Source organism: Phyllostomus discolor, chromosome 8 (genome assembly GCF_004126475.2).
Source record: "Phyllostomus discolor isolate MPI-MPIP mPhyDis1 chromosome 8, mPhyDis1.pri.v3, whole genome shotgun sequence".
Taxonomy (NCBI): Eukaryota; Metazoa; Chordata; class Mammalia; order Chiroptera; family Phyllostomidae; genus Phyllostomus; species Phyllostomus discolor.
This window is the reverse complement of record NC_040910.2, coordinates 45,033,152-45,051,561: the sequence shown is the minus strand read 5'-3', so window position 1 is coordinate 45,051,561 and position 18,410 is coordinate 45,033,152. Positions and strand designations below refer to the sequence as shown.

Below are 18,410 nucleotides of genomic sequence, written 5' to 3'. Positions count from 1 at the left end.
GTGCCTTAATCTTGGGATTCCAGCCTCTAACACTGTGAGGAAATAAATTTCTGTTGTTTAAGCCCCTCAGTCTGTGGTACTTGGTTATGGCAGCCCTGACAAGCTAGAACACTAACAATGCAGTTTTGGGAGGCAGCTTTGGGTCATGAGGCATCAGGTGACCCCTGGAGGGGCTGAGATCAAGGTCAGCCATATGGGTGGTCTATGTGACTGAGCCCCAGTAAAGGTGGTGGACCCAAGGCTCAGGGGAGCTGCCCACGTTGGCAGCACACCAGGTGTGTTGTCACCTAGCACTGCCAGGAGAGTTAATGCTGTCCACGACCCCACAGAGAGGGACAACTGCAAGCTCCACGCATGGAACTTGCCTGGATGCTGCCCCATGCACCTCTTCTCTTGGCTTAAACCATAACTGTAAGTTTAACGGCATTTCTGAATGCTGTGAATCCTTCTAGCAAACCATCAAACCTGAGGCTGGTCTGAGGGACCCCCGAACTGCAATTAGTGTCAGAAGTGAGGGTACTCTTGGGTGCTTCCCTAAACTCACACCACCCCACACAAGGAGAAGTGGCATGGGGGCTGGGGGAAATCACTCATATTCTGGAAGAAACCACAGAGCTTGAGTTTGCCACTTTCCAGCTGACAGGCCTGGCATGTCCCTTGGCCCAGGGCTTCTCACAGTGTGAGAAGGGATCAGCAGCACCAGAATTTCAGGGCAGCTGGTTCAGAATGCAAACTGTGGCCACCCTACTACCTTGAGGCCTGCAGAATCACGATCTTGGGGTGAAGCTGGGAGCCTTTGGATCTACGCACCCACCAGCAATTCTAATGCACACTCCTTTGGACCACCATCCCTGTAGCCTCCCTAGGCCTCAGTTTCCTGGTCTGTAAAATGAGCACCCATAGCCCAGTATTTATGCGCTAGGTATGTTTGTGAAGGAAGAGCTGAGCGTGGCACTGTGAAGGGGGAAGGTGCCACCAGAGGTGCCTCCTCGAGCCACCTGGGACCCTCCCAGGCTGTGTGAGAATGACAGAGCACACCCTGGGCAGGCCCAGCTCTTAGCAGGGTCACATCGTTACATGCCAGTCCCCATCACATGCCACGGAGGGACTGAGAGCTTGGGGTTTGAATCCCAGCTTGGCCACTCCCTGGCTTGTGGCTTTGTCTAGTCACTGTCCAGTCACTTTGTCCAGTCTGTGCCTGTTTCCTTCCCTAAGGGGCTGACAGCTCTCACCACCTAGAACCAGGATGGGGGAGGTACGCAATAGCACACAGTGAGACAACAGGGTGCTAATTACTGTTGTTATTAAGATGATTAGGGCAGCCAGTCCCTGCAGGACAAAGCATGCTTGGCAGGGTCCAAGCAGGCATCAGGGGCAGCCACCTTCCCAGACACCGGTCCCAGCCAGGCCTTGCTGGGTGCCAGCAAGGAGTGGGGATGCACAGAGTGGCTCACAGGCTCCAACACAGGGCCACCTGTGATTTGTAGATAAAGAGAAGGGACCAGTGCATGATGGCGGCAGAGCTACGCAGTCCCCTTTTCTGAGATATGGTCCCTCCACTGTTGGCTGGGGACCCACGGAGAATGGCAGCTAGGCCCCTGGGGTTTTCTGGGGTGAGCTGTCCCACTCGGGGGAAAGTTTTACATGTTCCTCCAGTACCATCTGCTTCCACAGCTAATTTTAGCCTTTCTTGGGTCTGGGAGCAGGCTGGGGGTGGAGGGCTGGCTCAGATGGGTCTGGGGAGTGAAAGCAACCCCTCCCACCCCAACCACGGGTATGGGGCAGGGTCTGCATGGGCAGAGAACCCGGGTACTGGGGTAGCAGAAGGTGCCAGCTAGCCAGACCAGTGCCAAGGCCCAGGGGAATGGATGAATAATGCCCTTTCCCCTTTTGTGGCTTTCTGAAGGTAGGGCTATATGATGGGACACTGGGAAGCAGCGAGGGGTGGGCAGGGGCTATGCCCCAGGGGGAGAGATAAAGCCAGCAAGCCCCTTCTCTCTGCCTCCCTTCTCGACTTGCCCTTGCCTGCTATGGGGACCGTAACTGAGTAACTGGTGAGGGAGAGTGGCAGGCAGGCCCAGGGCACTAATTGTGGCATGCACAAGATCCCAGGGCCGGCATAGGGCTGAGCTGGGTAATTAGTTGTTTTTAAATAAATGTCAACGGGCACACTTTAATTAAGCCTCTTCCCAGTGAGAGCCGGGCAATGTAATCACAGACACACACACACACACACACACACACACACACACACACGCCTCAGCTAACCAGGAAGGACCCCTGGTGCCAGGGTGCCACAGCCTGCATCCCAGGCTCTGGGACCCCTGGGTGTTGGGGGTGAGGGGCTGGGAACCCCTCAGTGGTGCTGGGGGTGTGTGACCACCAAGTCTTCCTCTGGCCCGGTTCCTCTGAGGTATGAATGGGGTAAGGGCTTTAATCAGTGCTCCAGAGGTATTTCAATGTGTCACCCACCCTCCTGACTGAGTTTTGGAGGCATGGCCCCAGCAGCACCTACCTTGGGTGGCCGAGGTGACCAGGACAGCGGTGATGCAGAGACTCCATAGCACGGCAGCCAGGCGGGCCATGGCAACGGCTGGGGGTGTTTCCGAGGCTCTTAGTGGCTTGTGCAGGGGTCCTTGACCCTCATCACCAAGTGGGCACCACAGCCTGGGCCACCAGCCTGGGGAGGACAGGGAGAGTGAGATGGGGGTCACTCCTCAGCAGGCCCAGGACAAGGGGCTTTTGGGCCACTCCCTCCTGCTGGTGGTCAAGAGCACCTGGCCTGCAGGCCCAAGAGAGGCCAGTCCAAGTCCAGCACCTCCACTGACAGAAGCCATACCCTCTGGCCAGAGACTGTCCCCCTCCAGGGCTTCTAGCTCATGCTGTGCTCCCACCCCCACCCCAGCAGACAGGCCCACCTGTGTAGGCACTTCGGGACCTCCTGGAAGTACCTCTTGTGGTTTGATAACCCCTTCTGGCGACAGGGACAACTCATCAGCATGTTACCAGCCAGGCCTCAGACCCTATATCTTGGGGAAAGGGACCCACCAGAAGCTTCTTCCCCGTCCTGAAATCCTGACCCTGTCCATTGGTCCTCCAGCCTGGACTCTTCCCCTGGCAGAGAACCCAGGGTAGGAACTGGACTTGCAGCCTCGCCCTGTGGATCATGAGCAGGAATCCAGGCCCTGCCCCCTAGCTCTCTCACTCTGGTAGCTAATTAGAATCCAGCTGGCTGGCGCCACAGATGAGGACCAGGGACAACTGAGTCCCTTCTCTCCTTTCCAGGGGACCTTAGAGGTAAAGTGGAGACAGGCAGGCGGGGAGGAGTGTGCAGTCCCCTTGAGGGCCAGGAAGGGTGAGGACTGGGTGCCCTCCCCTGCAGCCCTGGCCACCCCTGCCAGCTCGTCCCCCTCACTGGGGCTTCTCCAGCACAGGGCTGGGTTCTGACCCTTTATCTCTTCCCTCAGTCCCTCCTTCCCACTTCTTGCTGCCTCAGTTTCCTCTCTTAGGTTGCATGCCCAGATCTCCACTCTCAGCCCTTTGCTGAATCTTCACCCAGTTTGCCACGTGTGGCCCTGGGCAGGCAACACCAGCCTGGCCAGGAACTTGCTGGAACCACATCTCCTGGGGTGGGCTGGTCCTCCAGTGTATGAACCCCGACTCTGTCCTCTCCTGCTGTCACCCCAGTGCCTCTCCCACCATCTGAACACCATCAACTACTCAACAGTTTCCAAATCTCTCATTTCCAGTCTGGAATCTCTGAACAGAGCCCCAGCTATTGCCCGCCTCCCCCAGCCCCAGACGAAGTCTATTGACTGGCCCAGTTAGCTTGCTGGCCCCCTCTCTGCTCCGCCTCTCCTGCCTCCTGCTCTTTCTCCACCAGCCGAGCCCTACCCCAGGGGCTCGAGTCCTCTACATTTATCTTTTGCCCGCCAGTCGGTTATCCACAAGGCCACTCCCCGTGCTCCCTCACCTCCTTTGGGCCTTTGGTTACATGCAACTACCCTGTGTATGGAGTGGCCCCTGCACGGGCAGGGGTCATTGGGTTGTTATGTATACGACCCCATTCCCAGCTTCTAGAACAGGCCTGGCACACAGCAACAAATGTTTGTTGAATGAATCTTAGACTCCAACCTAAGAATCTGCCTCAATTTCTCGCCTCTTCCCTTCCCTTCATAAACTCTGTCAGCAAGTCCTGTGGGCTCTGCCTCCAAAGAATCTCACCAATCTGCCCATTTCTGGTCCCCAACACCCCCACCCAGGAGCAAGCCACAATCCAGCTGCACTTGGACATCGTCCTGGCCTCTCCCTCCCAGCCTCCACGCCTGCCTTCCACTCAAGAAGAAATCATTTAATGATGTAGATCCCTCTGCTCTCCATTGGGGCCTCTGTTCCTCACCAGGGTCCAGGGGCTGCTGGGGATCTGGGGCCACCAGGCTCTCCCATCCCAACATTCCTACATGCTCCAGCCTCTCTCTGCCCCCCAGCCTGCCTTTGCCTGAGGGGTGCCCTCTGCCTGGACCGCTCTCCCAGGATCCCAAACACCTGCTGCAGCTTTTCAGTGTTCAGGCCTCCATCTCCTCTCACATCCCACTGGACGGAGACTTCACAGTGCAGCCCTGCATCCCAGTGCCCGTCCCTGCGGCAACTCTCTGCCTCTTCCCCACCCCGCAGCTGGAATTGCCCCTCTACTGCCCAAAACTGTCTCCCTCCCATAACCCTGACCAGACCTGGCCTGCGGAACTTTCGGTTCCTTTCACAGCATTGAGATGGAAGGGTATTCCCCACCACCTCATTTCTCCCCCAATCCCATCTCCCAGCCTGCCAGGCTCAGGAGAGGCAGTTGAACTGGTTGGCAGCTGGTTAATGCTGGGGAGGCTGGGGTGCCAGGCACTGAGGACAGCTAACCCATGTGGGTCTGGATCCCCACGGCTATGCCATGACTCTGCTGCTTTTGTGCTGTGCGACCTTGAACAGGTCCTCCCCCACCCCTGCCCAGTTCCCTCAGCAGTCTGAACCGGCAGGGTTCTGATAAGGTCAACAGTCTACACATACACAGGGGGCCAGCTGGGACCCCTCAGAGGGTGCTGTCCACAGCGCAGTGCGACTCGGGGCACAGGGGGCACCCATTGGAGGGGATGGCTCCTCTCCCTCCTCCTAGGCTGTACCCCGGGACCCCACTGGGGTCCCCACACCTCTTCCCTGCCCATACCCCCCTCTCAGAGGTCCCAACCAACCTCATGGCTTTAGCCACCATTTATACTGTGATGACTGTCGCATCTGAGCTCCAGCCCTGCCTCCCTCCTCACCACCTACACCTCTGTTGGAGTCTCCAACAGACCTTCAGCCTGATTGGACCGAAACACAGCCCTGCATCCGCCCACCCTGCCACCACCCTCCCAGGTCCTCGGGCCAAAGCCTCAGAAGTCTGACTCCTTGGGCTCCGCCATCCTTTACCTCCCACCTCCAGTTCAGGAGCAAGTCCTGGGTCTGCGCCTCCAGAACATCCCAGTGTCCGCCCATGCTTGACAGCCACCCTCCAGACCCAGCTCACTGCCCACCCACGGCAGCTCTGACCCCTTTCCTACTGCACTCCAGGCACCCCAGCCACCAGAGAGGCCTTGCAAAAAAAAAAAAAAAAAAGGTCATATTTACATACAACAAAATCAGTCATTTTAACCATACAAGCCAGTGGCAGTAACTACATTCTGATGTTGTGTCACCACCACCATATTCTATTTCTAAAACTTTTTTTAATTAAAAAGTAATTTTTAAGGGTTTATTCTATTCTCATTTGAGAGAGGAAGGGAAGGAAAGAGAGAAACATCAATGTGAGAAACACTGACTGGCTGCCTCCCATGTGCCCCAGTGGGGGATTGAGCCTGTAACCTGGGCCTGCACCCTAACCAGGAATCGAACCAGCAGCCTTTTGGTTATGGGCTGATGCTCCAACCAACTGAGCCATGCCGACCAGAGCTATTTCCAAAACTTTTCCAACCCCAAACAGAAACTCTGTGCCTATTAAACACTCCTCCCCACTCTCCCTCCAGCCCCTGGCAACTACTGTCTGCTTTCTGTGTCGGAAGAGCTGCCTGCTCTGGGCATTTTATACACAGGCAATCACACAACACATGGCCCTTTGTATCTGGCTTCTTTCACTCAGCACGATGTTTTCGAGGTTCATCTAAGTTGTAGCATGCCAGTGCTTCGTTCCTCTTTATGACTGAATAATATTCCACTGTATGGACGGACCGCATTTTATCTATTTGTGCAAGATGGACACTGGGTTGTTTCCACAGAGGGGTCTTTCCAAAGACAATCTAGATAGATCGCTCCTTAGCCTAAACACCTGCAACAGCTCGCACAATGCGGCCCGCAAGGCCACATGTGCTGACTCCTGTCCCCAGCCCCGCTCAGGCCAACAGGTTCCTGCCACAAGGTCTTGGCCTGCGTCCCCAGCTCTGCACCCCTTAGACCTCAGCTAGGATGGGCACTCCTCAGAGGCGTGCACGGGCCTCCCACACCCTGTATCACAGCGCCTTGCAGTCAGGGCTGCCTGTCAGCCCCTGCCATCCTGTGACCTCCTGTGTCCCCATTCTCCTCTTGGTGAAATGGGGGTGCCTTACAGGACAGCTGCAGGATAAGATGGATTCACACCCGTGAAACACTTAGGGCCGAGCCAGGCATGCAGTAAGTGCAGCAGGCCCCTGCAGCAGTTATCACCACTGTCACCACCGACCATGTCCCCACCATGTGACTTTACCTGTCCACTGGTGAATTTCCTTTGCACCCCCAGGGGGACGGAAGCTCCTGGGACCATTTCCTGGCACCCAGACATACAGTAGGTCCTCAAACAAACATCAAATGAACCAGGGTGAGTGACGAACGGTGGAGGGGGCAGCTGGAGAGGGGGCGTCTGCCCCGAGACCAGGGGCCCAACCTGGCCCACACTGGCCAGACACCAATGTCTCAGGGCCACAGAAGGGTTTCCCAAGGGCTGCCTGCTGCTCTTTGCAACCCCTCCCTGGAGCAGCTCCCCTAGGAAGCCCTAGGCACACTCAGAACCACCGGCTCAGGAGCTGGGCTCTGCAGCTCCCATTCCCTCCCATCCTGGCCTGTGTGCCCACCCCACACTGGAGAGTTTCACTTGTCGCCTGGTGCCCACCTCGGTGGAGAAGCCAGTCACAGGCATGTAGGAGCCACCAGGGAGACCCAGGCCATCCCTGAGGTCTTTGGAGGGGGTTATGATGGATTGAGTTTTATCCTCTCCCCAAAAGATATGTTCAAGTCCTATCCCCCAGCACTTCAGAGTGAAGCCTTATTTAAAAGAAGTAATCAAGGCCCTGCCAGGTAGCCCAGTTGGTCAGTGTTCTGATACATCAAGGTTGTGGGTTCGATCCACCCCCCGTCAGGGCACAGACAAGAATCAACCAGTGAGTGCGTAAATAAGTGGGACAACAAATTGGTATTTCTCTCTTTCTCTAAAAAAAAAAAAATCAATAAACAAAACAAATAATCAAGTTCCACTGAGGTCAGTAAGGTCAGCCCAAACTAGTAGGACTGGTGTCCTTATGAAAACAGGAAGTTTGGACACAGTATGCACAGAGGGAGAACCCCATGTGCAGACGGAGGCAGAACTGGAGTGATGGTTCAACAAGTGAAGGCATAGCAAGGCCCGCTGGCAGGTCCCAGATGCCAGGGAAGAAGCCTGGGACAGATTTTGGTCTCAGAGACCCCAGATGGAACCAAGCCCGACAACACCCTGATCTTGGACTTGCGGCCTCCAGAACCGAGGCAATACATTTCTGGTATTACAGCTACCTAGTCTAGGGTACTTTGTCACATCAGCCCTAGGAAAGTCACAAAGGGGCCAGGACACATGGGAGGTGGGAGGCAGAAAGGAGGGCAGGACCCGGGCCATGCAACTTCAGGGAGCCTTTCACAGACTGTGGGATGGGGTGCTGCTAGGATTGCCAGTGCTCAGACCCCCCAGGTGCCGGGCACAGCAGCAGACACCATGTCCTGTACCGAGCACTCTGCACACGTACCTCCTTTAATTCTTGTAAGAACTTAATAAAGGGGGACACCCATATTTCACAGATGAAGAAAGTGAGGTCCTAGGGGTACCCACCTGGTAAGGGGGCTGTGAACCCAGGCAGGATCCCCAGCTGGGCACCCGGAACTGGTTTGACCCTGGGGGCTAGAAGAGCCCCTCTTCCAGGTCCCCCGAGGAACTCGTGTGATCCATGGTCCTCAGAGATGGGCCCTCCTGCTGGCTCCACACCATCAGGGCCAGGTGAGCCTGCACCTGCATGTGTCGCCACCTTGTTCTTCAGATGAACCCAAGGGAAACAGTGCTCACTGCCCTCAAGTTGAGAGAGGGACTGAACCCCAGACGTGTCCGACTACCAGGTCGGCCCACCTGCCTCGGTGTTTGCACCTAAGGCCTGATCCCCATGTCTGTCTCAAGTCAAGGGGCGTGGGGTGCAGTGGCAACCTGGTGGTAGGTGTTGCAATCTAGGCTCTGTCCTCAGATGCCCTGGGGCGGGGCAAGGTGAAACTGCTGGAGGAGAAGGGGCGCCTCTAGCTTGCCCTAAAGTAAGGCTGCTGTGGCAACCCTCTGTGCGCGAGTGGGTGGGAGTCTGAGTGGGGGGGCCCTGAGGCCCTCACTACCCCATCCCTCCACACAGTGTCTCCTGCATCCAGTTCCCTCCCAGCAGCCTGTCCTCCCCAAGCCCAGCAGCCTGAGAGAGCAGCTCCACAGGCCCACCTCCAGGAAGCCCTCAGGCATGACAGGGTGAGGAAGGGGCAGGCCCTGGGTAGGAATCTGCTGTACTGCCTTGGGCAAGGTGCTTGACCTCTCGGAGACCATTTCCCCATCCCTACTCCAGACTAACAGATCTACTTCAAACAGACAAAACAGCTGCCCAGAGAGTCCCCAGAGCATGGCCCTCCTTCAAGAAGGAAACTGTGGGCTCAGGGAGGGCAGGGTCCCTGCCAAACACTCATCTTTCCATATTCCCACATTTCAACAGTGGGCAGCTGGTCCTCCCAGGCGCTCAGGAACTATAGTCATCCTGAACCCCTCTCTCATCTTCTTTCCCCGACATCCAACCCGGCAGCTCCTGTGGCCTCCCCTTCAGAATCTGTTCACTTCTCCTCACCCCTTGGCCACCTCCCTGGTCTAGGCCCATCATTTTCCACCTGTACCAGCCCAGCGGCCCTCTCCCAGGTCTCTGGGCTCCAGCTCTCATGCTCAGTCTGTTCCCCACAAAGCAGCCAGAGGGCGCCGACGAGCACCTGAGTACACATGTGTCCCTCCAAAGTTTTCAGAACCCTCTGAGGTTCCCACCTCACTCAGAGTAAAAGCTCAAGTCTTCCTGTGGCCTGTAAGTCCCCCAAGTTCCTGCCTCCCTGCCCTCACTACCTGGCTCACTCAACTCCCATTTCCCTGGTGAAAAACAGGCACAGTCCCACCTCAGGGCCTTTGCACGCGCGGCTGCTCACTGTTCCCCGGCCACCCCAACAGCTCCTCTCTTGCCCACTTCAGGCCTTGACTCAAACATGACCTCCTCTGGGAGGTCCTGCTGGCCCCAGCACTCCCACATCCCATTCTGGCTTTCTTTCTTTTTAAAAAATCCCATGAATCTTACTTTTTATCTCTCTTCCACTAGACCTTGGCACCACAGAGTGGGGTTTGCCCTCCAGCTGCACTGGACTGCAGAGGAGTGGAGGCTGTTTAAAGTATCCTCTTCCCTAGGGTCTCCACTCTCTATCTGCCACTCCTGCTCCATTCAATCTCCACCCTGTAGCCAGAGGGATCTTTGCAAAATGAAAACCCAATCAAGTCCCTCCCTGCCTGCAATCATCCATGGCTCCCTATTGCTTCAGTGCCCTAACACGGCATCTCAGGTCCTGGTCTCCTGCCACTTAGTCATCACCTTCTCTACTCTGTCCCCCCAAGGTACCTGTTCTCTGCACCCCCTAACTCTCCCCCTCCCTCACACACAACACACACACACACACACACACACACACTGTTGCACAGTGCTGGGCCTCCCACCCCCTCTTCCTCCCAAAGGATCTGCCCACCAGGGCTGCAGTGGTCCCTACTTGGACCCACACCTGCAGCACACAGAGCCTCCACCTTTTGCTCCCCTAATCGGATTTGGACTCTGCTGCTGGTCGGCTGCCTTTTCCACCCACAGGGGACTCCAGAAGGAAAGTTCCATCATGGTCGTCTAGCGCTCTGTTGCATCCCCAGCTCTGGGCCAGGACTATACACTTGTCGATTTGTTTAATGAACTAAGACGAAGCAAACCCAGAACACAGGTCATCCATTCAGCGGATGGTTACCCAACTCCCACGGAGGCACGAGTGCTTTGGGGGAAATAGGCCCAAGAGGGAGAGATTGGGGGGAAGCGGTATAGACAGGGAAAACCTCCCTGGGGAGGTGACATTTTGGCAGAGGTCTCAGGGAGGCGAGCCACCTAAGTACCTGGGGAAAGAGGATGCCAAGCAGCAGGAACTGCATGTGCAAAGGCCCTGAGGCAGGATGTGGAGTGTTGCTTCAGCCAGGCGAGAGAGGGTGAGAGTGGGAAGAAGAAAAGGGTTGGGGTTTAAAGGGCAGATCATGCAGGGCCTTCTGGGCCTTGAGAAAGACTTGGGCTTTTTTCCGGGTGAGGTGGGAGCCACGGAGGTTCGGAGTAGAGAGGGAGGTGGGACACACATGCCTAGCTCAAGTGTTCAGACTCCTATGGAGAGGGAAGATTATTAGACTGCATGCAGGGAGGGGAGGTGGGGGGACTGAGAGTGGTGGGTGCTCCCTACCCTCACCCTCTCCTTTCCTCCCTGTCTACTTGCTGAAAACCAGAAACTTGAAATTCTTCCCACCCCTTCTTTCTTCCGCCTCTAGCCAACCATGTCAACTCAGGTTGGAAAACCCCACAGCAGCGCACCTCTAACGTCCCACAGCCCCCACTGGGACCCTCACCTGGACAGCCACAGTGGCCTTCCCTTCTGCCCTCTGCAGTCGTCTCCCACACAGCAGCCGGAGGGAGCCTATGCTGGACACTCAGACCCTGTCCTGTGGGCCCTGACCCCACCGTGGGTCTTCTCATCCCCACAGACAAACACAAGCAAACTCACAAACTCAGTCTGTTGGCCCCCTGACCAGCTTCCAGCCTCCTCTCTGTACACCTAGCCATGAAACATCATCTTTCCTTTTCCCCTTTGAGCCACTACCTTTCTGACCTCCCCCAAGGCCCTCCCCCCATTCTTCTTCCCCTCCACTTTATCCTTCCTTCCCCCTGCAGGCCACAGCTGTGAAGCCCCCTCCTCCAGGAAACCCTCCCTGGCTTTCAGGCTGGCCAGACACCTCCTCTGTGCTCCCCACCAAGAAGGGTGGTACCACGGCGTCCCATGGTCCATTTCCCCACCGAGGCACCCATTGCACAGCCCTAAGCTTCTCACTGTGGGCTAGGCAGAGCAAAACTAAAAAGTCATAGAAGCCAGGGAAGAGGGCTCTGGATCCTCTGCTGCCACCAGATGCTGGGGGTGAAGAGACAGGGTAAGGGACGCAGAGAATGAAGGGAAGAGGGGAAGGGGCCGGCATCCTGGCATCCTGTGCATGTTTGAGGACTAGTGAGGAAGCCAGTGTGACCAGTGGGGAGTGTGCACAGGAGACTAGGAGGAGGTGAGGGCGGGGAGGTGACAGGAACAGGTTGCACCGGACTCGTCCCAAATGGGGCTGCCCTTCTGCTGATAAGGGTACCCCAACCTCCACTACCAAGGGCAATTTGGGGGTGCTCTACGGCAGAAGTTGGCCACCTATGGCCCAGTCACTACCTGCTTTTGTATAGCCAGTGAGTTAACAATGGTTTTGCCACTTTCAAAGGGTTGAGAACAGGCAGAGGAAGAATATGCGACAGAATTGGTAAGGGGTCCACAAAAGTCTTTAACACACCTGGCTCTTCATGGAGAAGGTCTGCAATAGAGCAGTGGTTCTCAACTTGCGGGGAGAGGGGGTGTGCGGGGGAGGGGGCCAATTTTGTCCCCCACCCCAGCCATTTGGCGATGTCTGGTAATACTTCTAGGTGTTACCACCAGGGTGTGGGTGTATGTATGTGGATGCTCCTGGTATATTTAGTGGGTGAAAACCAGGGATACTGTTAAAAGTCCTAGGATGCACAAGACAGCCCCCACAAAGAATGAAGTGACTCCAGTGTCAGGACTGCCATGGCTGAGAACCTTTCCCTGCGTCCCTCACCTGTCTGCACCACCTCACCTGCCTGTGGAGAGGAGCCTCACCTGAATTCTGGGTATCTTTAGCCTCTGAGGAAGGGGGTCCTAGCTATTTTTAGCTTTGGGGGGCAAGGCTATTTTTTGGTAAATATTTATTTTTAGAAAGAGGGGAAGAAAGGGAGAAAGACAGGGAGAGAAAGATCGATGTGAGAAATATCAATCAGTTGCCTCTCATATGCATCTGGACCAGGGACTGAACCAGCAACCCAGGCAGGTGCCCTGACTGGAAATTAAACTGGCGACATTTAGCTTTGTAGGACAGAACCAAACCAACTGAGCCACACCAGTCTGAACAGAGCTATTTTTAGCCTCAGCATCTACTTATTAAAATATTTACCTTCCCCCAAAATTGGGGGTAGGGGGCCTCTCCTTGGCCAGTCCCTCAGGGCCAGGGCAGACCACATAATGGGCCCCATCTTGGGACACGGAGGCTGAATCAGTGCCCCAGAAGGAGATGGAGGGGGCTGCTCAGGCTTCGACTCTGGGGCTCCTACCCCTGGCAAGGGCAGGGAGCCCACACATTTCCCCCCTGGGCTCTAAACTCCATAGCACAGACAGCCCCACTGGGAGGCCACCCGCCCAGTCTGCCCAGAGGTGCCAGGGGACAGGTGCAGAGTTGGTCTGGCCTGGCCTCTGGCAGGAAGCCTTTAATTCCCCCACGGGGTCCAGGGCAATGGAGAACCCTAGATGTGCACAACCATGGGCGTCACCCAGAGGTCTCTGGTTCATTATGAGGCCCCCTCCCATTCCCTCAGGTAGGATTGCTTGAACAACCACTGTGGGCCAGGTATGAGTCTAGGCACCTGGGATCCAAAAGCAAACCGAATTAACACAAACTGCCTGAGCATTTGGGTCCTGGTCAGGAAGACAGACAACAAACAAATGGCCAATAAATCAGGAAGTTCCAGGGTATGCGAAAAGCCACCTGTGCTGTGGAAGGTCAGGAAGCAAGTGGAAGGCTGCAATTTTAACGAGGCTGCATGGGGTAAAACTTACTGGGGGGATGACAACTGAAGCAGCTGAGGGAGCAAAACCCTTGCGGATGTCTGGGTGAGGTCCCAGGTGGAAGGACAGCCAGTGCGAATGTCCTGGAGTAGAATCATGCTTTGCATGTTGGAGGAACAGCAAGGAGAGAGGGGGCAGGGGAAGAGGCACTAGGGAAGGACTGGCAGGGTGGGACCCCAGGATGCCCCATGCCTGGGACTGCTGTAGCGCTGGGATGCAGGGGCCACTGCCATCCCGATCTGGGGCTGCTCCTCCCCAGCTGGGACCCTGGTCGCTCTCAAGGGGGAGACACAGCCTTTTCCTCAACTCCTACTACATGAGCCATTGACCGAAATCACCTATGTGTCACTAGAATGTGAGCTCCATGAGGGCAGGACCAGAGCACTGTCCCCACCATGTCCCCAGCATGGCGCCTAGTAGAGAAGGCACTTGGCAAATGGTCACAGACTGCATAAAGAGGTGACCCGGCCTCATTTCAAGGAGACCTACACACCTGGGCACATGGCTGCAGCGCACAGGATGCAGAGAGCTGCTCACGCATGGAGCCACAAACGCGCACACACATACGCAGGGCCCACACCTCTGCAAGGCTCACAAATACCAGCACACAGGAGACCCCTTCATGACACACAGGACCAGCTTGATGACAGGTGGCCACATATTGGCTCAGTCAGGTCACCATCCAAATCAGTCACAGAGCAGGGACACACAGGTACAGACGATGATGAACAGAGGACTGGATTCCGGGGGCAGTGAGACACCCTCCCACCCTCGGACCCCACTTTTTTCTTTTGTTAGATCAGCAAGACCCAGCCCAAGGGAGACCCTGGCTGGAGCCTGCACCTCCAGGGTCACTGCGGTCAGGTTCCAGACCCAGGGAACCCCCACCTCAGCAGCCCCTCCCCCTGGCTCCCCATGGAGGGGCCTGGAGGAGGGGAAGTGTCTGGCGTCTGGAAATTGGATCCTTGAGAGGAGCCCACACAGAAACCAGAGCCTTCTGTGTCCTTGGCCACCCGTCTGACTGGTGAGGTAGGAGGGGCAGAGACCATGACGGAGCTCCGAGTGGCCAGCAGACAGTTGTGCAGAGATCCCATTCCTGTTCCCCATTAGGGGTACCACTCCAGGGCATAGCAGTGCAGCTTCCTAGGAAACTTGACCCCAGATGCCCATACTGGGGCTGAAGCGCTCTACCATCTCCCTCCAGCCTGGGGCACACAGGAAGGACAGACACTGGAGATGGAAATGACATGCAGCCCTACCCACAGGTCCAAGGTCCTGGAGCCCAGGCCGGGATGCAAACAGACTTGGGAGCAGTCCAGGTGCCTGCCAGTCCCGCCCCCCACACCCACAGGGTCCTCTTTGGTCCCCCTACCACCAGGAGAGGGAGCTCCTTAGGGAGGGCTGGGAATAGAATTGGGCTTTGAGTCTCTTGCCTTCCACCTCCTCCCTGTAGGGCCCCACAGCCCAGATGCGCTGGTCCGCTGGTCCCCAGCTCCCTGCCCTCCCCCACCTTGGGTGCCATCTCTACATTCAAGGGCAGGCGTCCATGGACCAGTCAGTGATCAAGTCCTGTGCCAGCTCCCCATGAGTGGGGGTTGAAATCAGTGCCCAGTGGAGGAGGGACAGGCCTAGCAGCACATGGGCTGAGGACTTGCAGGTCACTGAGGTAGAGGAAGAGGAAGGTGGCAATGCCAGCAAGAGGGCTGGCACTTACATGTGCACGTGCAAGTATGTGGCTCAGTGCATGGGTGCGATTACCACCAGCCAGGGATCGAATTAGTTCCCTTTTCCTCTTTCCAGATGATTTTTCATCTCTGTAATTAATGGGCAAGTCAGTTCTGAACGGCATGGCAGGCAAATTGCTAGTTAGGAAAATCATGGATAATTTTCTCGATATGATAATGAAGGTTGTATACCTTCTCTTATTCTCCCCCTTTTATCCACTTTTAAGTAATAAATTCAACATTAGTGGGAAAGGAGTGGGGAGGAAGGAGAAGTCAACTTGCCCCACAGCTGGGGCCTAACTCAGGCCCACCGGGAGTCCTTAGCCCCTTGCCACTGAGCAGGCAGAGAAGATGACAGATGGGGACCCTCTGTGGGGCACTCTGATACTCCAGTGATCAATTCAGATGTCAGGCCTAGGAGACCTGGTGATGGGCAGAGAGCCAGCCCCCAGGTCGTCTGCCTGGGTGAACAGGTTGAGTCTGGGGTCAGGTTACAAGCTTATGCCAGCCCCTGGGGTGTTGAAGGGGGAGAAGAGACCAACGGCCTCTCCCCAGCAGCATTTGAGGTCAACAGGCCCAGAGCAGATATCCACACTCAGGTGTCCCACATGCCTGTACCCACGTTGTTCAACCCCCTCTTGTAAGTGACTCCTGCAGCAGCTAAGGAAACAGACCAAGAAGAGAGAGACAGAGAAAGAGAGGCAGAGAGGCGACCAGCCATCTTGGCAGCCATTTTGAACCCCTCCCCCTGCTCCCCTAGGCACACCACATGTTTGGATGTGGGCAGACAAACCGAGGCTAAGGGTCCTGCAGAAGCCAGGAAGAAAGGGGGCCCTGCCTCAAGACTGGGATGGAAGGACACCCACGCAGCTGCCATCTCTGGGGGGAAGGGGGTGGGCCAGTAAGGTACAGTGAGGTGCTGGGCAAGGATGGGGCTGGGTGCTGACCTAGACTGGAAGAGTTGGGACAGGGATGCGCATGGAGGCCTTGTACAGGGTGCTGGGTGCTGTCTTTAGATGGGGGTCAGGGGTGCACTGGAAGGTATTTCCTGGCCATGGCTGGAGCACACCCAGCACTCCCCACCCTCTTCTGGCCCAGACTCCTGTCCCAGGACCCTCAGATGAGAGGATGGCAATGAAAGCCCCCAACACTTGGTATAGCGGGAAGGCTCGTTCTCAAAGCCCAAATCCCGGAGGATTAATTCTGACAGCTTCCCATGCTTAACTGAGTACCACGGAGAGAAGATGCTCCTGGGCTGCACCATTCTTCCTGACACAGGCGCCCAGACCGACCCCTCCCTATCCCCCCGCGTCTCTGTTTCCCAGAGAAAAACAACCCCCAGCCCAGCATCCTGCGGTGCCAACCCCCAACAAGGCGCCTCCGAGGCCCGGGGCCCGCGCGCGGCGCGCACACGCACCCTCTCCGCTCACACCCAGACACCTACACAAACAGGGCGCCAAGCACCCGCGCGCACACGCACCAGGGACACGCAGGCACCGCCGCGCCGCTTCCCCACAAAGGCTGGTGCGCGCGCGGGCACACGCAGACACGCGCGGGCACACTCGCAGTCCCCTCCCCCCGCCCGGTCCCCACGGACGTCCATCTGCACCCCCAAGCCCTCGGCGCTCCGTGGGCGCCGCTCCTCCGGCCTCATCGCCGATAGGGGTGAAGTGCGGGCCTCTCCTGACTCCCCTCCGGCTCCGGTGCGATGACCCGCGGCTCCAGCATCCCCTCCCCCTTTGCGGCCCAGAGAGACCCCGGTTCCCATCCTCTCCGTCTTGGCCTGAACACCTGGCCCAGGTGCTGCATCTCCCTCACCCTGGGCCCGCAGACACTCACCTGTCCAGCGCTGCTCTGAGCTGGGCCCTGGGCGTCTCTTCTGCGGCTCCGCGAACCCGGGCCCCCCGCCCGGCACATCTCCCGGAATCCGGACGGGGAGGGAAACGGGTGAGGGGTGGCGGGGCGAGGGCAGCCTGTGTCCCCTCTTTCCCCTGGCCCAGCACCACCGCCACCAACCAAAAAAAAAGAAAAAAGAAAAAAGCGGATCACACGGCTCCAAAGGCGGCCCCCTCGCGGCGGCGGCGGCAGCTCTGGGCTGGGGGCGAGCGGGTCCGCGCCCCTCCCGGGGAGGGAGGCGGCAAAGGCTGCGGGGCGGGGGCGGTGTCAGAGCTCTGGGGGCTGGAGTGAGGCGGAGCCCCCCGAGGCGGTGCCGGCCGCGGCCCGCATATCCCCCGCAGCTCCGCGGCCCCGACGGAGGTGGCACGTGTGCGCCCAGGAGACTTCCCAGCCCCCTCGGACGGCGGCGGCGGCGACCGAGGGGTTAACGGGGCAGCAGTGGCGCCCCTGCAACCCCCCGCCGCCCGGCGGCGCCGCTCCGGGACCCGCGCGGCCCCATCAGCCGGGGCCTCCTCGGCAGACGGCGGGGCGGGGGAGCCGCAGCGCCGATAGCTCCCGCACCGACGGCTCGGGCTCCCCGCAGTGGCCGCGGTGGGCTTGGGTAGGGAGCAGGCGGCGCGGAGCCTGGCGGGGGCGCGGCTGGAAGCGAGCGCGGCGGCGTCGCGCCCCCGGGCCGGAGGTGGGGCGCCGGGCCGGGCCCGTGGGCACCGCAGGACGCGCGGACCGAGCCGGCGCCGGGCACCAGCAATGACAAGCCGCCTGTTCTCCCCGCTCCCCGGCGCACTAGCTCCGGGAGGGGGACGGCGGGAGCACGCAAAACCCGGGCCGGAACCACCGCCCGGGACCGGCCGCCGCAGCCTCCCCAGGAACACCGAGGGCCGGCCTGAAAACCCGGGCTGGAGTTTTCTCCCCTTCGCCTTCTTCGACCCCCCTGGGAAATTGGTGAGAGGGAAGGCGAGGTGCTGGATCCCAGCGTTGGAACGGGGAGGGGATGGGGGTAGCGAAAAAAGGCGCATGTAATACCCGGAGCTCCGGATTATGACGGCAGGGAAGTAAAAGAGAGGCTAAGAGCCCGGACAGTGGAGAAATGGGGCGATCTGGAAAGGGTATGCAAAACCCGGTTTGGATTAGGCAGAAACGGGAGGAACCGAGAGTTGGGGAGCTGCGACACGGCCAAATGCACGCGGGGCACGCAAATTTCGGGCCGGATCCTTTCTCGGGAGACGGAGTAATGCGTCATGCCTAATGCAGTGGAAACAAGTAAGACCCGGTGTGGTGTATGCGGACCTGGGCTAGCAGGGGGCTCCCGGAGGGGGCCACTCGGTAGCTGAGGAGGCGTCTGCTGCCCCCGTATTCCTGGCAGCAACGTGCAAGGGGGAGGGGTAAGAGGAGGGCAGGACTCAGGCACGAGGCAACCTGGAGCACTGGCTGCACCAGAGCGGGAAGGTAAAAGCGGTTTCAGGATACAGAGGCTCTGCGCTG

At 57.9% G+C, this 18,410-nt stretch overlaps 1 protein-coding gene across 3 annotated transcripts in view; it reads right to left on the bottom strand.

Moving 5' to 3' along the window:
• Positions 1-18,210, bottom strand: part of ADGRL1 (adhesion G protein-coupled receptor L1) — a 44,959-nt gene extending 26,749 nt beyond the window's left edge. The window contains exons 1-2 of one of the 3 annotated variants that reach the window (XM_028520118.2): positions 16,872-18,210; positions 2,516-2,680 (exon numbers count right to left, since the gene is read on the bottom strand). In XM_028520118.2, coding sequence (XP_028375919.1) covers positions 2,516-2,585 — 70 coding nt within the window. In that variant the 5' untranslated portion in view covers positions 2,586-2,680; positions 16,872-18,210. The remainder of the gene's footprint in view (positions 1-2,515; positions 2,681-16,871) is intronic. The other 2 variants (XM_028520119.2, XM_036032370.1) reach the window with 2 other exon arrangements.
• Between the last annotated feature and the right edge of the window lie 200 nt (positions 18,211-18,410).